This window comes from Felis catus, chromosome C1 (genome assembly GCF_018350175.1).
Source record: "Felis catus isolate Fca126 chromosome C1, F.catus_Fca126_mat1.0, whole genome shotgun sequence".
NCBI lineage: Eukaryota > Metazoa > Chordata > Mammalia > Carnivora > Felidae > Felis > Felis catus.
The window spans coordinates 142,593,536-142,611,454 of NC_058375.1; the positions used below are offsets into that span (position 1 = coordinate 142,593,536).

The 17,919-nt window shown below is 37.8% G+C and overlaps 1 protein-coding gene across 4 annotated transcripts in view; it reads right to left on the reverse strand.

Moving 5' to 3' along the window:
- STAM2 (signal transducing adaptor molecule 2) overlaps positions 1-17,919 on the reverse strand; it is a 51,855-nt gene that overhangs the window by 21,280 nt on the left and 12,656 nt on the right. For 2 of the 4 annotated variants that reach the window (XM_006935282.4, XM_003990764.5), the window contains exons 2-7: positions 9,007-9,091; positions 7,566-7,641; positions 7,349-7,447; positions 6,273-6,419; positions 4,050-4,119; positions 3,270-3,456 (exon numbers count right to left, since the gene is read on the reverse strand). In XM_006935282.4, coding sequence (XP_006935344.1) covers positions 3,270-3,456; positions 4,050-4,119; positions 6,273-6,419; positions 7,349-7,447; positions 7,566-7,641; positions 9,007-9,091 — 664 coding nt within the window. The other 2 variants (XM_006935283.4, XM_019838115.3) reach the window with 2 other exon arrangements.

The following is a 17,919-nucleotide window of genomic DNA, read 5'->3' on the forward strand; positions in this document are numbered from 1 at the left end:
ACAGAGCCTGATGCAGGGCTCGAACCCACGAACCGCGAAATCATGACCTGAGCCAAAGTCTGATGCTCAACCAACTGAGCCACCCAGGAGCACCAATATTTATTTACTCTCATTCAGGAGTCATGTGTTCCATTCTCAATGACTTAAAAAAAAAAAAAATTCTTGGGGCGCCTGGGTGGCTCAGTCGGTTGAGTGTCTGACTTCGGCTCAGGTCACGATCTCACGGTCTGTGAGTTCGAGCCCCGCGTCGGGCTCTGGGTTGATGGCTCAGAGCCTGGAGCCCGCTTCCAATTCTGTGTCTCCCTCTCTCTCTGACCCTTCCCCGTTCATGCTCTGTCTCTGTCTCAAAAATAAATAAACGTTAAAAAAAAAAAAAAAATTAAAAAAAAAAAATTCTTAAAACAAAAAGATTATTTTCTTGATCACCTAAGAGACCTTCCTTTTCCTACTCTCAATTTCTTGCAAAATTTTTCCTATCCCATCAAAACCAAAGTTCACCTGAAATGAACTCTCAGCTTAAGCTTTCTTTCCCAGATGCTTGCAACCAGTACAAATCTGGTCTCTTCTGGACCCCAACATTGCCTCTTTTATGGCATTCACAGTCTGCATTCCATACTAATACCTGTATAGAAATTTCAACTCCCTTACTTTAGATTTTATAAGACAGAACCGCATCCTCATTCATTTTTATATAAACAGAGCCTAGTACATAATACTTTTTCAATAACTATTTACTGCAGCAAAGTAACACTATTTTGTGTATATACTCATTTAAAAATGCACCAGACTAAATACCCTTACTAAATTATTTGTAATGGATACCAAATGCATCTACAATCTCTGTTCACAGTATTAAGATATTATGTCCACCCTTACTAAATTTCATCAACTTTTTAAAAAAAATTTTTTTATCTTATTATTTTTTAAAATTTACATCCAAATTAGTTAGCATATAGTGCAACAGTGATTCCAGGAGTAGATTCCTTAGTGCCCCTTACCCATTTAGCCCATACCCCCTCCCACAACCCCTCTAGTAACCCTCAGTTTGTTCTCCATATTTATGAGTCTCTTCTGTTTTGTCCCCCTCCCTGTTTTTATATTATTTTTGTTTCCCTTTCCTTATGTTCATCTGTTTTGTCTCTTAAAGTCCTCATATGAGTGAAGTCGTATGACTTTTGTCTTTCTCTGACTAATTTCACTTAGCATAATACCCTCCAGTTCCATCCACGTAGTTGCAAATGGCAAGATTTCATTCTTTTTGATTGCCAAGTAATACTCCATTGTATATATATATATACCACTTCTTTATTCATTCATCCATCAACGGACATTTGGGTTCTTTCTATACTTTGGCTATTGTTGGTAGTGCTGTTATAAACATGGGAGTGCATGTGTCCCTTTGAAACAGCACACCTGTATCCCGTGGATAAATGCAATTTAGTGCAATTTCTGGGTCATAGGGTAGTTCTATTTTTAGTTTTTTGAGGAACCTCCATACTGTTTTCCAGAGTGGCTGCACCAGCTTGCATTGCCACCAACAACGCAAAAGAGATCTTCTTTCTCCGCATCCTCGCCCTATTTTTTTATGTTTATTTTTGAGAGAGAGGGAGAGACACAGCATGAGCAGGGGAAGGGCAGAGAGAGAGGGAGACACAGAATCTCAAGCAGGCTCCAGGCTCTGAGATGTCAGCACAGAGCCTGACGCGGGGCTCGAACCCACAAACTGCAAAATCATGACCTGAGCCAAAGTCAGACGCTCAGCCAACTGAGCTACCCAGGCACCCCACATCCTCACCCTATTACATAATACTTTTTCAATAACTATTTACTGCAGCAAAGTAACACTATTTTGTGTATATACTCATTTAAAAACGCACCAGACTAAATATCCTTACTAAGTTATTTGTAATGGATACCAAATGCATCTGCAATCTCTGTTCCCAGTAATAAGCTATATGTCCACCCTTTTACTAAATTTCATCAACATTTTTTTTTACGTTTATTTATTTTTAAGACAGAGAGACAGAGCACAAGCGGCAGAGGGGCAGAGAGAGAAGGAGACAAAGAACCCAAAGCAGGCTCCAGGCTCCGAGCTGACAGCACAGAGCCCAACGTGGGGCTCAAACTCCTGAACCGTGAGATCATGACCTGAGCCAAAGTCGGACGCTCAACCAACTGAGCCACCCAGGCGCCCCTCATCTTCTTTTAAAGGCAAAGTAAAAAACAGAATTAGGCCCAATAGAGACAGACCTACCTACCTACCTACCTACCTACATACATTTATTTATTTTAAGTTTATTTATTTTTGAGAGAGAGAGAAAGAGAGAGAGAGACAGAGTGTGAGAGGAGGAGGAACAGAGAAAGAAGGAGATACAGAATATGAAGCAGGCTCCAGGCTCTGAACTATCAGCACAGAGCCTGACGCGGGGCTTGAACCTACAAACCGTGAGATCATGACCTGAGCCGAAGTCAGATGCTTAACCAACTGAGCCACCCAGGTGCCCCATGATCTACCCTTTTTTAGAAGTTGAAGTGTAGCTGACATACAATACTATATTAGCTTAGGCGTACAACAGATATATTCTTTACTGCAACTTTAAGTGATAGAGTAATTGTGAGGGAGGGTACAGTAGCAGATTTAGAATTAGAGAAGACCTGAGCATAGCTTTTGGTTGCTTTTACCAAAGATAATATAGCTGTATTTCTTCCTGAATTTTTTTACCAGTTTTTTTTGATATACACAACTCCCAGTGCAAATGGATTCAGAGGACCAAATATTTATGCTTCACAATTGTGATAAGTAACATTATTTAATACATCTTTTATCCAAGATATAGAGAATACTACCAAATTTAACAAAACAATAACAAACTCACATTACCTAGTCTAACTAACTTTTATTTTTATTTTTTAATTTATTTATTTTGAGAGAGAGAGAGAGAGAAAGAGCATAAGCAGGGCAGGAGCCGACAGAGAGGGAGAGAGAATCCCAAGCAGGCTCCACGCTGTCAGCACAGAGCCCGATACAGGGCTTGATGTCACGAAGCATGAGATCATGACCTGAGCTGAGCTCAAGAGTCAGACACTTAACCAACTGAGCCATCCATGCATCCCTGATTAAATTTTATTTTAGAAAAAAATTAAGGTATGAAAAGGCTCTATTATGATTTAAATATACTAAGTCAAAGACCTTAATATCCATATTCTAAATTAAGAATATTATACTTAATAACTTCAAAATATTCCAGAAATTAAGATAGAAAACTTACCTGTCATCCAAAACAATAATAATTTCACCGTGTTTAAAAGTAAGTTCATTGTCCTCAACGGCTTCAAAATCGTATAAAGCTCTCACTTTCCTTGCAACTTTATTATTTAACTGAATTTCTGCAGATGGATATAAGGATTTCGTTTCTGTGTGCTGCTGCTTCTGCTCTTGTAATGATAATTCAATAGCTAATTTGAAAAATTAAAATGCAAAAAACAAGATAGCCAAAATTAATTCTGATTTTTTTAAAGCAAAAAAGAAATACTTTTAATGTAATACTTAATAAGAATAAATCAAGTTGAGTATTTTATTTGTCCAATTAAATGCTAAACAGTTAACTTTTTTGGAGTGTGGGAGGACAGGGCAGAGAATCATGACATTTTTTAAAATAAAGTTTTTGCTCATTCCTTATTATCACAGTCTGTCATATACAGCAGCTATTATTTTTATAGCAAACAGATTGTGACATTATAATATGGGTAGCTTTCCATATAGGACAAGCCGTGAACATATTTCTGTGCTTGACTCATAACTTTGGCATTAAAGAAAAGGTGAAATGAAATCTCTCCAAAGGTAAGACATTAAATACGTATTATTGACAAGGATTATGAATTAAATCATTCTTGTATCATGTTAATTGTTTTCCTTACTTTTCAGACCCTACTAGATATGAGGCAAAATAGTAAAAGCATACCCAGTTTGATTATAATTTTTATTTAAATAAATTGTTCTGGCAAGGATGTTTTAAGCAATATTAAATTATACACGCTTGAGCATTTACCTTTAGCTATGTCTTCATCTTCTTTGTTTTTGTTCGATGATGTACCATTCTTGGCAGCAGCTGAGACAGTCTGTAAATGTATGAGTAAAATGAACACAACTACTGTTTCAAAGAAAACACAAGCTCTATAATTACTCGCACATGTTAATTTTTAAAAAGCTGACAAGAGTTTCTTCTAAAAGTGAAGTTCTTTGTAAAAATTTAAAGTAGCAGTTTTCAAATACTAAAATAAAATACGATGGTTTTCAAGAAAACATAATAAACTCACAAGGCACAAACTGGCTTACATTTTGCATAAATCTTAGTATATGACACAGATCATGGCATACAGAAAATACTTAAACACAAATCTTTCCCAATTGGACTTTCCTAACCTCAACTGTCCAAGGTATTTTATTCAGTGAGGGACACTGAAGTCTAGGAGAGGCAGCAAGAAGCCATAATAATTACTGAAAAGAAGAGGGTGGATGGAGACAATAGGTGCGGTTCTAGGAATACTTATTAAGCTCTTTTAGTACCATTGTACTTGAATCATGGTGGCACCTCAGGCACATCAGAATTAGGAGGCTCATGCTTAAATTTAAAGGCATGGAAGACAGGGGTGCCTATGTGGCTCACTCAGTTGAGTTCTGACTTCAGCTCAGGTCATCATCTCACGGTTCATGAGTTCGAGCCCCATGCTGGGCTCTGTGCTGACAGCTCAGAGCCTGGAGCCTGCTTCGGATTCTCTCTCTCTCTCTCTCTCTCTCTCTCTCTCTCTCTCTCTCTCTCTCTGCCTTTTCCCTGCTCAGGCTGCCTCTGTCTCACAAAAACAATTTTCAAAAATAAAAAATAAAAAATAAATTAAAAACAACATTAAAGCCATGGAAGACAGAGATGTCCAGGATCCTGAACCATCAACCAGTTCGTTAAACACAGGTTTTTACCATAAGAGACTCTCCTAAAGACTGAGAACTGAGGGTTGATGGGGGTGGGAGGGAGGGGAAAGTGGGTGATGGGCATTGAGGAGGGCACCTGTTGGGATGAGCACTGGGTGTTGTATGGAAACCAATTTGACAATAAGTTTCATATTTAAAAAAACACACACACAGGTTTATAATGACATGCAGAAAGGACAAAGCAGAAAAATGCTTGCTTTTATTACTTATAAGGTTTTTGTCCCCAAATTCTCCCTTGAACCCTTAGTTCTGCTCAGCTATAAAGATTCTTTTTGACTGTGTAGTCTACAGTCCAAAGAAAAATAAAATATACAGTACTTCTCTTAGTTTCTTTCCCTAGTCCATATCCCAATATTAACTGGAAGGAAAGAAGCACGGAAGCAAAACTTAAGATAGTGTTTTTCTCACACACTTAGCCCACTCTGTGGCTTATTATCCTGACCTTCACCCCTGTCCTACTAAAGCTATCTTCCCATCTCCTCAAATAAATTTCTAGTCTTATAGTTCCCCTTATCTATTTGTAAACCATTCCCTGCAGGCATATTCACTCTTCAAAAAATTGGTGTTGAGCTTTCTCAATTCCATAAACTTGTTTGTATCATTCTTCCCCCAGTAGGATCTCCTCTCCTGTCTACATACTGAAATGCATTCCAGTCTAAAAATTCTACCTCTTTACCATCCCAGTCTGTAGTTACCTTTCTCTCCTGGCATCCTGTCTTTGTTACCCATCCTACCCATCCCTCATCCATATGTGTCACTTATAATTTAGTTATTTTTCACCCGTCTATAACAATCCAACTTTACTATAAATTTCTTAAACATAAGGGCTCCCTCATACATATATGCCTTTTGCATGACTCTAGACTTAGAGTAGCATTAAACAGATTATTTATGGCTGATTCACTTTCCAAAGTTCTGATAAGTATAAGACATTCACTCAAGAGGGCGCCTAGATGGCTCAGTCTGTTAAGCAGCTGGGTCATGGTTTCAGATCAGGTCATGATCTCACGGTTTATGAGTTTGACCCCACACTGAGCTCTGTACTGCCAGTGATAAGCCTGCTTGGGATTCTCTCTTTCCCTCTCTCTCAAAATAATAAACTTAAAACAAAAAAAGAAATTCACTCAACAATTAGAACATCTACTAATATAAGGCGCTATTTCAGATAGGCACCTGGAGAGTGGAGGTGGGAAATGATGATTAAGACAGACTTTGTCCAGCCTTTATATGATACGTACCTTCAAAATAGTATAAGATCAACCATGGGTGTAAGTGAATCTCTTACCTGAGAACCTGCTGGAGGAAAAGTAATTCCTTCTTCTTTCATAGATTTAATAGTTGCAGATATTAGACTAAACTGAGGATCCTTCTGAAATTCTTCTGACCACTCCACCATTAAAGATTTCAGTTTTTCACACACTTTAGGATGAGCCTATTAAGTGCAATGCAAAGAAAGAAATAAAACTATGGTTAAGTAATGGTTAAAGAACTTGAAACATTTAACAAAGAGAATTACCACCAAAATTAAACATCAACGAAAGTCCAGCAATCCTCAGCCTACATGAGTACTTGGTAAATGCCTATTTTTGCTTTAAGATAGAGTTATTTCTTGTAAAATTACCTTTTAAACATCAATTTCTAACTCTTACTATAATGACAACAGATTTTTTATATTCAGAGGTTATTTCTTGTTTTCTTAATATGCTCAACATTAGACTAAGCTTTTTATATCAACCAAACTAAAATTCTGGAATTTTACTAATAGCGAGAGAACGGTGCTTCAGAGTTTCTATCCCAAGGATATCAATAACAAACCCTATTGTGAAAACACCCCCCACCCCCCGTCCCGGCCCTGCTCTAAAGTAAAGACCCCCTTTGCTTGTTATCTCTAATGTGAATCTGGACAGGATAATGGTAGTTTGGACTTTGAAGGTACGGAAACCTAGATCTGAACCTCAGCTGTGCTACTTACTAGTCACATGACCTAGGACAAGTTACTCAACTTCTCTCTAAGGCTCAGTTTCTGTATTGATAAAAAAGGAATGACAAGAGACTCTAACTTCTAAAAGTTATTAAGAGCATTAAACAAGATAGTATATGTAAAATTCTTAGAGCAGTGACTGCTTACTAACTCTCAATAAAGAAGAGCTATTATCACTAGTATATATGTTTTGGGAAGAAAAACAGGTTTTGGTGCTTCAAATGAAAACATCAAGTTTTAGAAAAGGAAGTTTATTTCATCTCAAACTTATCTGAAAATTATTTCATTTATAACAATTTTATTAACGCTTTATGGAGTTAAAATGACATACAGTATATGCACTTTTTAATGACTTAAATTCTTCTCTTTTTAAAATTTACCTTATTTTTTATCACAGCACGTACTTCTGTTGCAAAATCACGGGAACATACTTCTAAATGAAATATCTTTCCACAGTTTGCCACACAAGCCCCAAGAAGCTATTAATTAAAATAAAAATCAATATACAAATGTTGAGATATTATCTTATTTAACTTACTGAAATAAATACACATTTAAAATTTGGGTCAAATAATAAATAACATGACTTTTACTTACAGTTAACGCCTGCAGAGCAACATGAGGAACCTTATGATTTACCCTTTTCATTATGGCTTTTAGGCAATCTTTTGCTCTAAGAAAAAAATGAAAAAGGTTAAGGATTTATTCAGAATTTCAACTTAAACATTAAAAATATAAGGCCTACCAAATAACTTTAAATTTAAAAATAAAATCCTGCAAGGGCACCTGGGTGGCTCAGTCAGTTAAACTTCTGACTCTTTGGATTTCAGCCCAGGTCATAATCTCACGGTTTGTGAGATCAAGCCCCATGTCAGACTCCATGCTAACAGCTCCCTGGAGCATGTTTGGGATTCTCACTCCTTTTTCTCTGCCCCTCCCCCATGTGTGCATGTGCTCTCTCTCTCAAACATTAAAAAAATATTTCCTAAATTGTACACCATAAACTAGTATTACACTGTGTATTAAATAACTGGAATTTAAATAAAAACTTTGTCCCCCCCCAAAAAATATTTTCCACTGTCCACTTTCCTGTGCCTTAATATTTACCAATGCCTTCCAGTGATTTAGCACTGTCCTCCCCTGCTTGCTTGCATACACGTGCGCACAGGCTCTCTCTCTTTCTCTCTCTCAAAATAACGTTAAGTAAATGAGTAAATAACATCCTGCAAACTTCATTTCATTAAAGGAATAAATCTGTAAAATGATTCTACACAATCTTTCGTTCATAGAACTGCAGGACTCAAAAAAAAAAAAAAAAAAAAAAAGGAGCTTGCTGTAAATGTTGTATAATCCCCAATCAAGAGCCAAATCATTTCCAAAAGATCAACACAAAAAAACTACGTCATATAAATTACCTTTTTTTCTTCAAGACAGGTTTAGTGTTCAGACAACAAATTCTTATCATACAAAAAATTACCGAGACATAGTCTTCAAAGTTTTCAGTATAAACATGTATGAAGGTACTTTGAAAAGTTGTAATGTTAAAACAAATACTTTCATCAGTCTGCTAAACTTCTAAAGTATAGATCAGTTCAGCTTACTTATTGCATTCCCTCCCAAAAGCACTCTTCTTTATATTCACTTTTTCATCATATTATTATTTTCATCTATTCATTATCAAAGAGCTTTTTCAGTATATTACCTACTATATTATTCTATTTATCTACTTTATTAAAAGGCTCCCATACATGTCTAAGTCACAGGGGAATTCCCTAAACAACTTTCATTGTTAACACGTGTTCCTATTGTGTAAAAGCCCTAATTACGTATTTTAATATGTCTCAGGTTTTCAGTTGAACTCTTTTCCATTTGTTCTTTCATGATAAGGTTAGTCCCATAAATCTGACCACCAGGATCTCTTTACTTTTGTCCCCCAAAAGTAAACAGTAAAATCCCATTTTCCTCTCAAAGTTGTATCAGGCAAAGAGACAGGTAATTAAGCTCCTAGACATTCACCATGCATGACTGGGCATCTTACCCATTAGGAGTGCTCCCAACTTTGTCACATATGTCCATAATAAGACTCCAATCTTCTGTAGTGTTGTACTCATTTGTGGCTTTTTCTATAAAATATCAGCACACACAAAAATTAGGACATGTCTCAATTAACAATAAAATACCAAAAAAGGCACAGTAGTTAAAACCTTTTCTTTTGCCAAATATAAAAGAACTACAGAAAAATTTCAGAAGATAAAGTATTTTCAACTTTAAATTGTATAGCTATATGAATTAAATGTTCTAAGGTACACCAATAAAATTTCTTCTAAACAGTGAAATAATACTAAATAAGTTACAAATCAGCAATAATTCTATAAAATTCTAGGGGCGCCTGGATGGCTCAGTCAGTTAAACGTCTGATTCTTGATTTTGGCTCAGGTCATGATCTCACGGTTCACAAGATGTGCTGTCAGCACAGAGCCCGCTTTGGATTCTCTGTCCCCCTCTCTCTAACGCTCTCTCAAAAATAAACAAACATTAAAAACAACAACAACAACAACAACAACAACAACAACAACAACGCTTTGGGGCTCCTGGGTGGCTCAGTCGGTTAAGTGTCCAGTTAAGCGTTCAACTTCAGCTCAGGTCATCATCTCATGGTTTGTGAGTTGGAGCACCGCGTCAGGCTCTGTGCTGACAGCTCAGAGCCTGGAGCCTGCTTCGGATTCTGTGTCTTCCTCCCTCTCTGCCCCTTACCCACCCTCTCTTTCTCTCAAAAATAAACATTGAAAAAAAAATTTTTTTTAAACCAATGCTTTTGCAAATAGTGAACAGTAATCCACATTTTCTTATATGATGATATATATTTTTAAGGCTTTCTTTCAAATTAGAATTTGATAGGATTTTTTTAAAGCTTATTTTTTTATTTTTTTTAAAAAAATTTTTTTAACGTTTTATTTATTTTTGAGACAGGGAGAGACAGAGCATGAACAGGGGAGGGTCAGAGAGAGGGAGACACAGAATCTGAAACAGGCTCCAGGCTCTGAGCGGTCAGCACAGAGCCCGACGCGGGGCTCAAACTCACGGACCGCGAGATCATGACCTGAGCCAAAGTCGGCTGCTTAACCGACTGAGCCACCCAGGCTCCCCTAAAGCTTATTTTTGAGAGAGAAAGAAAGAGGGCACAGAGGAAGGGCAGAGAGAGAGGGAGAGAATTCCAAGCAGGTTCAGCGCTCACAGCATGGAGCCCCCGACATGGGGCTCATCTCATGGTTCGTGAGATCATGACCTGAGCCAAAGTTAGAAACCTAACCAACTGAGCTACCTGGGTGCCCAACAAAAGCATTGTTTTTAAAGGGCAAAAGAGGAAAATGATTAATAAAATAACAGTAAATTCATACAACAGAATATGAAAATTGAGTCATATATAACTAAATGTTCAAAAAATGTATAAATCCCAAAATATAATGATTTGGTTTATACTGAGTTTAAAAAGCTAATGGCAGAATATATGACATTCACAATAAACTTTCTAAACAGCTTTACTGAGATACAGTTCACATCACAATACAACTCACCCAATTTAACGTGTACCATTTGATTTTTTTAGTGTATTCAGAGTTGTGCAACTATCACTATTATCTAATTCTAGAACATTTCACCACCCTAAAAAGAAGTCCATACCCATTGGCAGTCACAGCCCAATCTCCCCCCGTAATCCCCACCCTAGATAACCACTAGTCTACTTCATATCTCTATAAATTTGCCTAATCTGTATTTCTCATATAAATAAAATCATACATGGTCTTTTGTGACTAGCTTCTTTCATTTAGTACAACGTTTTCAAGTTCATCTATGCTGAAGTATGCATCAGTACTTCAGTTATTTTTATGACTGAATAATATTCCATTTGTAGATCTACCTCATTGTATTTATCCATTCACCAGTTGAATATTTGGTCATTGTTTGGTTTTATTTTTTTTTTAACTTTTTGGCTATGAGTAGTGCAATGCTACTATGAACATCTCTGTGCAAGTTTTGTGTGGTTTATACCTCTCTCTTTGGTATGTACCTAAGAAAAGTGCTGCGTTATATGGTAAAAAAATTCTCTATTTAACTTTTTTAGGAACTGGCAAAAGTTTTCCAAAGCAGTTGTTCCATCTTACATTCTCACTAGCAATATATGAATGTTTCATATAAGGTTGTAAAACATTAAAAAATACACTATAGTCTTTAGTGATACATACATAGGTAGTAAAAATATTTATAGCATACACATAAGAATGATAAATACCAAACTATCCCTCATCCTAGCAAACTAGGATGAGGGATCAAAACTGGGTACACAGGGGCTTACTTGTATTTATAAAATTTTATTTATTAAGTTGTACATGAAACATCTAGAGATTATTTTATTCTCAGCATGTTTTTGTGGTCTGAAGTATTTCATAATCAAAATAACAATTAAAAAGTGAACTGTTAAAAAGCATGATGAGAGTATCATCACTGAATTATGTTGCATTTTTACTTGATTGACTTTTACAAAATTTCAAAATCAGGAGATACTTCTTTTCTGCTAATATAGAGGGATACGGATATAAAAATTATGACTTTAGCAATATTTTTAAATCTAATCTCTTTTAATAAACACATAATTTCAAATATGGTCAAACCTGAGTATTATATTCATATGGACTTATCACGGTGATAAGCAGGAAGGATGGTAGAATTCTAGAGCTGTTCTTTTTTTTTTTTTTTTAATTTTTTTTAATGTTTATTTATTTTTGGGACAGAGAGAGACAAAGCATGAACGGGGGAGGGGCAGAGAGAGAGGGAGACACAGAATCGGAAACAGGCTCCAGGCTCTGAGCCATCAGCCCAGAGCCTGACACGGGGCTCGAACTCACGGACCGCGAGATCATGACCTGGCTGAAGTCGGACGCTTAACCGAATGCGCCACCCAGGCGCCCCGAGCTGTTCCTTTTTTAAAAGGAATAATAAAAGCCAAAAAATAAACAGGCTTAGCAAACAGCTATACTTTACAAGTAGGAGAGAAAAATACAGAATCTAGTTAACCTCAGTTAAATGCCAGAACTCACTTTTAAAAACCATGCAAACTGCTTCACACTATTATAATGGATGGAAAGCAATTATTGTGACAAGTGTAATAAAATGACAAGCCAGAGATTTAAGAAATGTAATAGATTTTTGCCTACTATCAGTTCTAGACTCAAACACTAGGCTATGACATGGAAACTATTCGCGTCCAGCTTTTGTCCTTGTACAAAGATGACTAATTCTTCTACATGGGAAGTCAGATCAGGCTGTATATTTTAGAGGTTTAAAATATTTAACCACTTCTTTTTTCTTTTCTCTTTTCTTTTTTCTTTTCTTTTCTTTTCCTTTCTTTTCTTTTTTAGAGAGAGAGTACAAGCACAAGTCATGGAAGAGGAAGAAGAGAGAGAGAGAGAGAGAGAGAGAGAGAGAGAGAGAGAGAGAGAGAGAGAATCTTAAGGAGGCTCCACTCAGCACGGAGCCCAACGCAGTGCTCAATCCCCCGCCCTGCGGCTCGTGATCTAAGCTGAAATCAAGAGTTGGGCGCTCAACTGACTCGGCCACCCAGACGCCCCTTAACAATTTTTTTATTTCATATCTAATAAATTCAGGGGGCCAAGATGGCAGAGCAGCATGGAAGTTCCCGGCTTCTCTCATCCCTGAAATGCAGCTAGATCAGCACCAAACCATTTTGCACACCTAGAAAATTGATCTGAGGATGAACACAACAATCTGCATAACTTGAGCCATAGAACTCGGCAGATACAGATCTCAGAGAGGTGAAATGGAGGAGAGAGAAGCCACAGGGGGTAGGGAGCTGTTTTTGCGGAGAGGGGACAGAGAAAGGAGGGGAGAGTGCATGAGAAGCACTCTCCCCAGAAGTAGGTGGAGAGAAAGAGAAAGAGTGGAAACACCCACACGGACTGAACAAGAAAGGGAGAAAGAGGTTTCAATTCCATTAGGACTCTATAAACAGGGGACAGCAGAGTCAGAAATTCTGTAGCTCAGTATCTAGCAGTGCCCTGGTGGGAAGGGCAAATTCCCAGGAGCAGGCAGTGAGATCTGAGGGGTCTGTGGGCCACACAAGAAGCGGTTCCTCTGCTAGGAGGGCATTTGGTAGAGGCCATATGGCCTCCTCACAGGGAAAGGTCCCAGTGGACCCTACCTGGAGAACAGCCACATGTGCTCATATTGGAACAAAGACACAAGGGTGTGGTGAAACCCGGTGCCAGCTGTGTGTTGTTTTGCCATAATCTCTGAACCTCTGCTGCCGGGCAATCACACAAACTTTTTCTGGGGCAAGCAGGCACCCAGCCACAATCTTGGAACCTCTGCAACAGTGACCGCACAAACATTCCCAGGGGCGAGCCAGGACCCAACCACTACTCGGCAAGACCCTCCCCAGAGTGCTGGAGTCAGTCCAAACCACAGGGCTCTCAGAAGTGAGGGGTTTGGAAACAGCCCCATATGACATATAATTCAGGAGGGAGGTGCTGCTGCCAGGCTGACAGCTTGGAAGCCAACAGCATAGATGTGGGGAGTGAATGGAAGCTGAAGACAAAGGAGGGGTGCTTGATTGCCGGTCACAATTGCTGAGCGCAATTATTCTGGTACCAGAGACTGGGAAGCTGGGTGATGCCATTTTCACCTCTCCCAAGCATGCACACACACCTGCACGTGCACCACACCAATCCACCTCAGTAAGCTAAGCAGCACCATCTAGTGGAGAACAGCTGTTACGCCAAGCCCCGTCCAACTGCGCCAACCAAGCTCAGGCCCTAGAGGACCACCACAAGTCTCTCCACCTGCTTAGTGCTTCACAGTTGACTTCCAGGGGAAACTAGATGTAATTTCATTCGGATTTCATTCTGTTCACGGGTCCATCTATTCATTTCTTGTCTTTGTTCTTTTCTTATTCTTGGATACAGAAAGAGAAAAATTTATTTTTATTTTCTGGGGTTTTTTAAATTTTTATTTTATTTTTTTACTATTTTAACTTTTTAAAACATTTTTTGTGGTTTACTTTCTTCATTTCATTCTATTTTATTGCATACATTTTTTAAATTTTTAAATGTTTTCTTACTTTTTTTCTTTTCTTTCCCACATCTAACGAATTCGGTGAATTCAAAAGTACAGACAAGAAAAAAACTTCTACCAACCTCTTTTGAAACCATGATGCTTATCTTTCCAGATATTTTTCTACATGAATATGGAAAAATAAAAATATATGTAAAACTAAATAAAATAGAATTGTATGTATGAGGTGCCTCCAAAAAGAGCACCCAAAAGCTGATACCTCCTTCCCTGCCAAAGTTATGAACAAGTTGAGAAACAAAGAATAAAATATCATTGCTATTACTAACAGATGCTGTAGGTTTATTAGACAAATGGGCTTGCTAATTGTGAACCTCAGAGGAGAGCATGTCTTAGCACTAAACAGGCACAGACTGCTCCCTGCAGGATAAGCCTCTGCACAACTTATTCCATGGAGGAGATGAGAAATCACTCGATGGCTGTGGAAAGACTCACTAGCTCTGACACATCGATGAAGTGCATCCACTGGGCCAACTAGTCTCAAATTTACCAGTCAGATAAGTCATTACATCAAGGTTGAAATGACTAAGGGAGCCAGAGCAGACTCAGGGTGAACACTAACGGAATTCCCTTCTCAGCAAGGAAACCTCAGAGGTAGAGAAAAAGTATTCCTCACTAATACTTGTGATCATATTAAATGTATTATTTGCTAACTTGCATTTCTACTTATATAAACACCTATGTTCATAATTATACACCTATAACAATATTTTTAAATAACAGTGTGATGTACCACATATACAGAGTGGCCACAAAATACCTATACAATCAACACATTGATTTTTTTAAAATGCTTTCTCTGCCTTAAGTGCATTGTTTTTTACTATTTTTTTTAAGTTTATGTATTTATTTTGAAAGAGAGAGCATGTGCACATGGGCTCATGAGTGGGGAGGGGAAGAGAGAGAGGAAGAGAAAGAAACCCAAGTGTGGAGCCCAATGTGGGGCTTGATCTCACAAAACATGAGATCATGACCTGAGCCAAAATCAAGAGTTGGACGCTCAACCGACTGAACCCCCCCAGGCATCCCAATACACCGTGATTTTAAATCCACCACGTACTCAGCCTCTCTTATACTCACTGGTATCACTCATACTGATGTCCCACATAGAAGAAATATAAGATAATTTAAAAGTGGTCAGGATTTCACACAGAGGCCCTTCAGCATACTTTGTCTTTCATGTCTCCACCCGACCTCTCTTCCTCTCCTCAACCCCAATAATGAAGGTAAGCTCCATGATGGCAGGAATTTTTGTTTTGTTCACTATTATTTCTAGTGCATGGAACAGGCTGAAGCACACAGTAGATACTCAGTAAATTCTGGTTTGATAAGTAAATTGAATGATGCTGGTTGCTCCTCCATATCCTATTACTGTGGGTACAATGATGCCCAATGTGGTCTTTCTAAAGTGTGCACAAAGTTTTGGACTAGCAAGAGCTTCTGGCCAGCTAGTTTGCTGAGCAAACATCCAAAGGGGCTATACAGGATCAAACTTCACTAGCAACACCATGTGGCAATAAAAGGCAATAGCACTAGTGGGCTTATGAGGTTCCAGTTCTCTGCTTGTTTACTAAAGAGGAATGACAATACCTTTTTGGGAGTCTTAACCAAAAGCCAAAGTAAGTAGGGAAGGGACTGTCTCAAGAAGGAGGCAAAGGGCTTCCTGTGCTGTGATATACAGGTGACTTCAATGGAGTCTGAAAAGCAAATCACATTTATTATACATGACTTGCCAGTCTCATGCTCATCCTTCTCTTTGCTTATGACAGGGTTTTGTTTTTGCTGTACAGATCTAACACTCCTTTTCATACTATCATTTGATACAGTGTTTAGAACTACCTGATGATTCGACATTAAGCTATATTCTCTTTTATATATGTATTATTTCTCGTTAATAGGTAAATCTTTAGTCTCTCTGGAATTTCATTTGGTACACGGAAAGAAGCAAGGATAGAAAAATATTTTTACTAATTATTTGTCAGTAGTTCTAACATCTAAGAATCTATCATTTCCTCTTTGATATGAGAAGCCAAGCATCATCATTTACCAAATTTTGTCAGTACACATATGCATACAAAGAGTTGAATCTGATTTGAGACCATCTAATAACCTACCCATTATTGATTACTCGACTTTTAATGATTATTTTTTTCAATTTCAGTCCTGTGATACACAATTAAATGTGAAATCTATTTAATACCTACCAAAAACCATTCCAACAATTTTAAGTATATCTAAACAGTGTTTTTTATTTTATTTTTATAGAAAATGCAAAAATCCTGATTTGAATACTCTATCCAGCATAGTTTATGGTCTACAAATACAGGGCTCACTCTTTTAAAAAAGTATAAAATCTGAAGACTTTATAATGGTCTGCCAAAAAGGATTTCATTTTTCAAGTGAACTAAGTAACAGTCAAATTATGTACTTAGGAGCATTTTAAACTCCTGGAAAAAATTTTAAATATTATAATTAAGGAACCATTCTTTTATAGCACTGTCACTTTGCCCAGTGTTGGGGGCATACTTCACATTATCCTGTGTCAAATGCATAGAGTGGGAGAGAGTTTAAAAAGCCCTCCTGTGGCCTAAATTCTAAATTTCCAGGGTTTGGTGGGTGTAAGTCATAATGTTTCATCACCAGGTTTTGATTACTGTATATAGAAAGCCTCAAATATCCTGAAATACTTCAGAAAGATTCTAACAATATCATATTCCGTCCATCAATACCTATAAAGAACAAAAAGGCGCCCCCTCTACACAGTGCATTGTGGTTAGCATAAAACTTTAAAAAGAATTCAAGTCTACCCAGAAAACTTTTAATGAAATAGGCTCTACCAGTAATTTTTAAAATTTAACTATATAAAAGAAAAATGCTCAGAAGAGATTTATAAGGTTCCTCCTACTATGTTTGCAAATAAAAACTCACGACTGGTCTGCCTCCAACCATGGCAGAGTGTCCGCTATCAGATTTGCTATTCTACCAAAAACAAGAACAAAACAGGCCACAATATATAATGCAATTGTGTTCAGGAAATGAGTAACAGGCAGTGCAGGTCTGAGATCTTTGAGGGAAGGGAAATGTGAAGTAAGCCCTATAATGTCCCTAGTTTTTACCTGGGAATACTTTCCTGTCCCAACACAAGGAGAACTAGCCCAAGTAGAGCAACAGACCAAATTTCTGAGCACAGGGACTTACCATGGGTCCTCGGTCAAGGGCTAGGCTACTTGAGTCTCTAAGAAGTCTAGCAGAGATCACCGACTATGGGGCTGAAAGGCTGTGCAGTGCAGGGAGTCTTTGCAGTTCTTGTTTGTGTTCCCACAAAATTCAGATATTGAAGCCCTAACCCACAGTGTTGCTGTATTTGGAGAATAAACCTCTAAAGGTTAAATGAGGTCATAAGGATGGGATCTTGATCCAATAGGATTAGTATCCTAATAAGAAGAGAACACAGAGCTCACTATCTCTCTCTCTCTCTCCATACATGCGCCAAGAAGAGGTCATGCAAGCACACAATGAAAAGGTAGCCATCTGCAACCCAAGGGTAGAGACACCTCACCAGACACCAACCCTGCTGGGACCTTGCTCTTGGACTTCCCAATTTCCAGAACTGTGAGAAAATAAATTTGTTGTTCAATTCACCTAGTCCAAGGTAATTTGTTATGGCAGCCCAAGCAGACTAATACTCCACCCAACTAGAGTACAGAGAACATTTCAGGCATTCAACTGAAACACCAAAAGAGAATAAAGGCCCCCTATAATTTAATTCAATATCAAAACAGACCTGTCACACAAAGAAAACCAA